The 8250-nt window shown below is 37.0% G+C and overlaps 1 protein-coding gene across 1 annotated transcript in view; it reads right to left on the reverse strand.

Annotated features, from left to right (window-relative positions):
- The window catches only part of Tc2n (tandem C2 domains, nuclear), a 52204-nt gene extending 45094 nt beyond the window's left edge, over window positions 1-7110 (reverse strand). Inside the window, exons 1-2 of the mRNA XM_005343460.3 lie at window positions 6986-7110; window positions 722-829 (exon numbers count right to left, since the gene is read on the reverse strand). Of these exons, the coding sequence (XP_005343517.1) occupies window positions 722-788 (67 nt within the window). The 5' untranslated portion in view covers window positions 789-829; window positions 6986-7110. The remainder of the gene's footprint in view (window positions 1-721; window positions 830-6985) is intronic.
- Window positions 7111-8250: the final 1140 nt, after the last annotated feature.

An 8250-nucleotide genomic window follows, 5' to 3' on the forward strand; every position in this document is an offset into this window, starting at 1 on the left:
AAAAAAAACATCATGACCAAAGTCAACTTAGGGAAGAAAGGGTTTATGTTTCATCTAATAGCTTGTAGCCCATCTTCTAGGGAAGAAACTACAGTTGAAGCCAAGGAGAAGTTCTGCTGACTGGCTGGCTGAGCCTGCTTTCTTACAGTACCCAGGACCACATAAGCTGCCCCACACAAACACGTCAATAATCAATAAAGAAAATGTGTTACAGGTTTTTCTACAGGAAAATCTGGTGGGGGGAATTTCTCGGTTGAGGATCCCTCTTCCCAAATGACTCTAGCTTTTGTCAAGTTGGGACATAAAACTGGCCAGCACAGTGACCATTCATTCACAAGATATTTTTAGTGTAACTGAACATAAAGTAGAAGTTATCTTTATTTGCATCAACGCATTTATCAGAGTTTACTGTTTCCCTAGAACACTTCTCTCCTTACATTCACCCTCTTATGTCCAACTCATAGATTTTTATACTTCTGTCTTTCCACCAGCTTGGCAAATCCTATTCAGATTCCCACGGCAAGTACTACGCTCTTTATAGTGATGTCCAGGGTTGTCTCATGGTTTGAATTAGTCTCTCCATTATACTTCAGGGTCCCTACAAGTTCTGAAGCAACAACCTTCCCATCAAAGTCACAAAACATTCCTAATTTACTCATGCATTATTAAATGCCAAAGAAGGCACCAAGCAAGTGTTTACCAAAATCAAAATAATACTCACACTTGTGCTTTTCTGTTTCACCATAGAAACATCCTCTACAGCAACTCTTTATACATTCTGCTGCCATTACATTCAATTTCTAATAATCAGGAAACTTCCAATATCAACCTGCTGGTAAAAGAGAAAGCATGAAATATCACTGTGACTGTCACAGATTATCAATAACAAGTCATACTATCTGTCTTTCTAATGCATAATGAGGGCTCTGAAAAAATATTTAAGAGGAAGATAAATTTTTTCTCATCTATATGATTTTATATAACCTAGGATCTTTATAACTTATCTGAACAACATACTTGAAATTATTACATAAAAATTTCATTGTTACAATTTGAGAAAGAAAATACCCTTTTCAATATTATCTTACATCTGCTATATATAGGTTTATATTCAAGTAAAACTTAAAAGGAAGATATAACTGTCATAAAAGTATGACAGAAAAATTTCACTTCCTCTACATCAATTATTTTGATAATCCAAATCCTTTGTAATTGCAACCTAATAAGCAAATCACTATAAACATTGTGAGTTATCTTAATCCTTAAAATTAAACTAACAGAAAAATATATCTTAAATATTTTATCATTCGCACACAGAGGTAGGAGAAAGGGCAAGCACACAAATAAGATATATTGCAAATGGATTATGTATTATATTTATCAGGAACATGGTACAAGAGAACTTTCTGCCCAATTTTCTACCCTGATTATCAATGTGCTTGTCCAAAGGGACTCTCTTCACTTACACCTACTTAATTTCTATTCATTTTTTTAAATTCTATACATTTTTGTGGGAAATTTAAACACAAAGACAACCTACAATAACAAAGTCACCAAAATTAAACTATTTTCAACTCATGGCAAATCTTATTTCATCTCTACCTCTCACTTGTCCTATATACTTTTGGCTTACTTTGAAATAAATGCCAATCATATAATTTAATCTAAAATACTTAAACAGTAAGCACTAAAAGATGTGACAGAGGCCTCAGAAGTTAATTTTTGAGAGGCTCTTACTAGCTGAAGTATTAAAACAAACTATCTGAAATGGATTATATCATAACATTTCTAAAAGGCACTTTTTAAAAATAATTGTAATAGCATTATCATATACAAAAATTTAACATTAGCAACATGAACAAGTTTAATAAACTTTTTATTTAGTTTCACCTATGGTTTCTATTAATAGTCATTTTTGAAGATAATATTTAGATTGCTGTATCTTTTGCTATTAGAAATAGTACACTAGTTTTGTGTACATACATTACTCAGACAGTTCTTAGTATGTATCTGTAAGCTATAGGATTACTGGGTCAAAAATTATATATGTGTATTCTGCTTGTAGTACTAAAATTTCTCTGAACCACTACTGTTTCATATTCACAACAGAACATATAAAATCACATTTGTCACCAGCAAGTGCTCTTCAAATGCTGCAGTTTTGTCAGTGTGATAAAAGAAATGATTGGCCTCTGTTGTCTTAAGTTGTATCTCCTTATTAAAAATCCTATTGGTAAGGACTGGAGAGATGATGATGGCTCAGTGGTTAAGAATACTGGCTGCTCTTCCAGAGGACTGGCATTCAATTCCCAGCACCCACATGGCAGTTAACAATAGTCTCTAACTCCAACAACCTCTTCTGGCCTCCGCTGGTACTTCACTCATGTGGTACACCTACCTACATGCAGGCAAAACACATAAAATAAAAATAACTAAATCCTTAAAATATGATGTTGAGCATCATTTAACACATAAGACTAAAGTACAGTTATTTCTATGAATTATCTGTGTTCATAAACTCTCATTTATCTAGTTTCTTTGAGTATGATTAGGTTTTTTGTTTTGTTATTTTGATTTGTTTTGTTACCTAAGGTGATTATAGTACTTGTTTAAAGCAATTATAAAAAGTAAAAGTTTACTTACAAAAGGGAAAAGGAAAAAGAGAACAATTTCAGAAGTCTAGTTTTACAAGAAAGATGGCATAATGTCGTCTACAACTACAGCAAGACTATAAAGGATAAACAGTTCAAGAAACAATAACTTCAAAACACTCACAAATATATAGAAATTTGACATATGACAGACATCACTAGGATGAAAATTAATTAGTTAATTCAATAAATGATTACCCATATGGGGGAAAAAACAAAACTAGATCCTCCCACTTCACAAACACACAAGAAAATAATTACACATAGGTTAGGGCTATACATACGAAAGAATTTGTTCCCCTTTTTGTGATACTGAGGATGAAACCCATGGCTTTCCATATGCGTACTTACCAAGCACTTAACCACTAATCTATACCCCTAGCTATGGTTGTCTTAAGACAAAGAAAGTCTTGCTGCTTGGTAGTTTAGGATGGTCTTAAAGCTTGTAGCTTAGATGGCTTACTATGGGCTCCTGATTAACTTTATTTACTGTGTGTGTGTGAGGGTACACATAAGCTGTTCTGTGCTTGTGGAGGTCAAAGAGCAACCGAAGGAGAGTTGGTTCTCTCCTTCCATGTTGTTTTGAGGCAGGGCCTCTTTGTTTCAGCCACTCTACTCTATACTGCAGGCTAACTGGCCCACAAAGCTACAGGCAGATTTTCTGTTTGCTTCTTATCTAGCTTTCTACCTGTGTCCCCTGTGTTTCTAGGATCAAAACTCAGGTTGTAAGACTTGCAGAACAGGCATTTTCACTCTCCAAATCATCTCCTTGGCCCTAATATCAGTTTTTAGCAGACTATTTTTTACTGGAGTTTTAGGTGTTATGGAAAAAATGAGAGATGCACGCCTTGGTAACATTTTAAAGCTTCCAGCAGAAAACATAAAACTACATTTTTGCTAGATGAAGTAAGGGAAAGATTAAACAAGACACCAAAAGTAGAAACCTAAAAGAAGTTGGCACAGCCAGCTATATTAAAATATATGGTATGTTCTTCAAAAGCACTACAAACTAAGGAGACAAGCTATCTACTGGAAAAACACACATAATAAACAATCAATTTCAAAAATAGATAAAGAACTTGTAGAAGATAAAAAGAAAAGGATATAAATGGAAACCCCATGGAACTACATAACGTTCAACAATTAAATAATTGTTGATAAATAATAAATAATTAAAGAAAAGTAAACTAAATTCCCTAGTGGGATACTATTTTTCACTCACTAGATCATCAAAAGGAAAATCTGAGGCAAAACACCAATGTTCAAATGTCTTATATGACATTTGAATGAGAACACTTACTTGTGATGGTATAACTGATACAGGCACCATATAAAATAACTCAATATTATCTAAAAAATAAAGATCCATGGCTCTAATCTTGGATTTAGAAAGCCAAGGAAATTCATATACATGGATATTAAGAAACAGACTGGAAGGGAATCACAAAAGAGTTTTTAATGGCAAAAGTAAAAAATAAAATAAAGGGTGGCAATGTACACTAAACATTCATCAACAAAATTATGGGTAAACAGTGGAAAGTCATATAATAGGATGATATACAGCAATAAAAAGCAAATGATCTATAGTATATGAACACAGAAAAATATCACAAAATAAAGTGTTGAAGTCATAGAGCAGGATGTGGTGGTAGATAGCTATAATCCCTTTACTCGGAAAGGCTGAGACAGAAGAATGGCAAGTTTGAGGCTAATCTGAGCAATACAATGACACCTTATGTAAAAAAATAAGTCACAAATCATACAGGATAATTTGTTTTATATTTTACTTTGAAACAGACAAAACTAAACAATACAATTTTTAGAAACATACAGGCATGTAATAAAATTATAAAGCAAATCAAGAAAAGGAAAAATATACAATGCACAGGACAATTTTAAATATATTATGTCTTATTTCTTAAGTATATGAGTATCTCTATTCTTTAAATCTAAGATGTGTTTAATGCCATTTTGCATATGTTAAATAGCTTCTCAGTAATATATTCACAATACAATATAAAAATGAAGAAAATTAAAAGTATTCACAATCTTATCACCCTGACATAACTATAATATTCAAAGAAAGCAACTATATTTAAATGCTGTCATTTCTTCCTCTTTTATTTACTTTCTCACTTTATCAATGTACAACTGTCCTGAAATAAACTACACATTTTTAAAATTTACAGTTAAATAATTCATGTATAAATATTTTGGAAAAAGTATTATTACAATACAGTAAATTAATACACCCATCATTCCTAAAGGTTACCCAATGCCCCCTTTTACTCCATCCCACTTTCTTTCATTGTAACAACTTAAAGTGTTTTCTGTAATGTTTACATTTTCTGGAATTTTGTTGGGTAATAGCATACAGTTTATGCATGCTTCACCTTATTATATACTGCCCAAAAGGTTTTTAAAATGATTACACCAAATCAAATCCCGCCAGCACAACTATCAGATTCATATATAATACTTGCTCATCAGACTTTCCTTTTGAACCGTCCTTTCCATCCTCCTAAGTAATATATTCATTAAAGCACTAGTCTGAACTTCAGAATAACAACAATGGAGATCAAAGTGAAACCCATTATACAGAAATTTTAATCCAAGAGCATTTTCCTTTAAACGCATATTAAACCCAAAGCACTAACCAGCAATTGTAATTTAGTAAAAACATCTGATTTCCACATAAGATATCTACAAGAATCATTAGGCCATACCTAAAGAAGTCAAATAACTTAAAAGCAAGTTTGGAGTACCAAAGTACTCCAAATACGCACCTGAAATACAGTTTGACACAGTTCATATTTGTAGCTTAGATACTGACAGCAACTGCGGAACCCAATAAACAAAACTTAGTACTAAAACAGTATTCACAATTTATAAATAGTGCTATTATTTACTATGATCAGCTACTTGTTCCGAGTTTTCAGTTTGAGAGAGGCCAATGAATTTTCGCAAAAAGCTATTCTATGATCTTCACATCCTTTCCAACTCCAAGATAGGGTCCCTCTAATGGCCACCTGCTGTCACTCCGCCTAACCTTTCTCAGAATATAAATTCTACACCCAATATTTTTATCTCTATTCACAATTCGAACTCCTTCCAGTTTGGCTTCTGCCCTGACTATCTTACTACGATTAGGCTTGCTGAAGGCAAAGACCCTATCCTTGGCTACCGAAGTCAAAAGGCACTTTATTTCCTGATCCGTTTGATTCATGTCGCTTGACGTCTTTGAATAAACTTTGAATAAACTCTCCTGACAGTAAGTACCACTGTCTCCAAGAATTTCTCATTTTTTTCTCAAGACCCCTCAGTCTCCTTGATTGCCTCTACACTCAAGTATTCATAATTCCCATAGCCTTCCTCTCTTCTAATTTTGTGCTTATTCGAATGATCTATACCTTTACACGGCATCTGAGTGTGGTTTCAAATATAACCAGTACAAATAAATCTTAGTGCCAATAGACAACATGCCAAATGTCCTAAGAGCATGTCAAATTAGTTTTCTCTCAACCTGCGTTTATTTCTTCATCGACAAGTTCTATTCAGGAATCGCTATAACTCAAACGAGGCAAAATTCAAGACCTATTTAAATTTTCGTGAAGGAGTAAAAAAAAATATTTTGTTTCTCTCCTAGTTATACGGGCAAAATGTTCATTAGCAACGCCTACACAAAAAAATTACAAAGGAGATGATAAAAACAAATCTATAACTTCAGAGGCAAATATTATTAATAGTCCCGTCTAGAAAGTGTTTTAAGAAAGTTAAATATTAGACAAGTAGGAAAAACCAGTTGTAGATTCTGTTACAGTAAAAGGAAAAACACAATTCTATTGACTGCCTACCTGCAATGAGAATCAAAATATTTGAATTACAAAAAGCAAAAACATTTTACGTGATTCCTTTAAAAGACAAGGTTTGGCTTGGCATCTATCCCACAACTTAACTATTCTATCTCCCTATATTAAAAGAAAGTCATTTAAGAGAAAACAGAACAGCACGGAAGAGGTGGAAATCCCACTACGGTGTGCTAAACACAGGAAAATGACACGTTCACCCCCTTTCCGGGCTTCCCGGAGTCTCAGAAGTTTAGCAGCTGAACTCTAGACCGCTCGCCTCGCTCGCCTCTCCCGGGAGAGCACCTGCGGCTCGTGAGCCAGCGCCGGCCAGGGCAGGCTCGGGGCCGCACGCCGGGGTCCCGCGTCTGCGCAGAGCCGCGCCGGGAGGCCGGGCCTCGCCCCCCGCCGCCCTCAGGCCACAGCGACTTCGACTGTAAGAAAGCTCAAGACTCAGAGACGGAAACCCGCTGGGAGAGAGAAGCGCACCTGAGCCGCCGCAGCTCCCCGCCGAGGTCTCGCGTTCTCCCGGGCGTCTTCTCCCGCGACTCTCGAGGCGTGGGCGCCCTCGCTGCACCCTGCGCCGAGCCGGAGCCTCCACTCCTGCAGGCGGGCTACCTGTAACTGACACCGGAGCTCTGCCTCAGCGGAGCTCAGCTCCGCCCAGCACCTCCGAGGCCACGCCCCATCGTCCCGCCCCTCACGCCACACCCTTCAGGTGCCCCGCCCCCTCACCTGAACCTCCCCCGCCCCAGGACAGCCCGGCCCCTTCTAGAGGGAGCCCCGCCCCTGCTCTGCACTTACTGCTCGCCCTCCCCTCTGACTCCCCCCCCCTTGGGAGAACACGCGCACTGCGCACAGACACACATACACACACACACACACACACACACACACACACACACTCCTCTCTCTCTCTCTCTCTCTCTCTCTCTCTCTCTCTCGCTCGCTCGCTCGCTCGCTCGCTGAGTGAGGACAAGAGGGAAAGCTGTTGGCCTGATGAACTCTGAATACAGAGAGTCCTTTCTTGCTAGCGGTGATTCTGTACCTTTTTGTTCAACAGGGCGAAGTTGTGGTTTTTATGACTTTTAATGTTTTATAAAAAGTTTAATTAGAAGCTGAATAAAATGTTTCAGTGGCTCTCTTACAGAGGACCGGGGTTTGAGTCCAGCACCCAGTGGCAGCTCACAGCCATCAGTTTCCAGGGTGCTGGCCTCTGCAGGCAGATATGGGTGTATGCTGCAAGACACCCGTACATATAAAACAACAAAAGAAGCTAAGTGTGCTTATATAAAATCTTCCAGATATTAGTATTAATATTAAATGTGTCTACTACAACACCATATATTCCCCAATTTTATGGAAGAATCCCCATAAAATTGTCAAAGTTGGCTGGCCCTTTCCTTTTATACCTCCTATGGTAAGTATCTCAATGCTGGCTGGGACAATTATCGCATAAATGTACAGAATTTGTAGGGAGGCTTCCAGATCACTAAAAAGTAAAGATTATACTTATCTTTTTCAAAATGAGTCCTGTGACCTTCATGATCCTGGAGACACTGGCCCCGGAGAGGTTGAACTGACCCAAGAGCAGTGTAATTTAAGAAAATAGACAACTCAGTTGCTTCCCTTGATATTCACAGTGCACATTAGCATCGGAACAACCTATGAACAATATTTTTTTTGCTAATCTTCCATTTTCCAAATTTAATCACAGAACTCTCTTCTTGAGAAATATGTCCTACAGGATGATC

Source organism: Microtus ochrogaster, chromosome 1 (assembly GCF_000317375.1).
Source record: "Microtus ochrogaster isolate Prairie Vole_2 chromosome 1, MicOch1.0, whole genome shotgun sequence".
NCBI lineage: Eukaryota > Metazoa > Chordata > Mammalia > Rodentia > Cricetidae > Microtus > Microtus ochrogaster.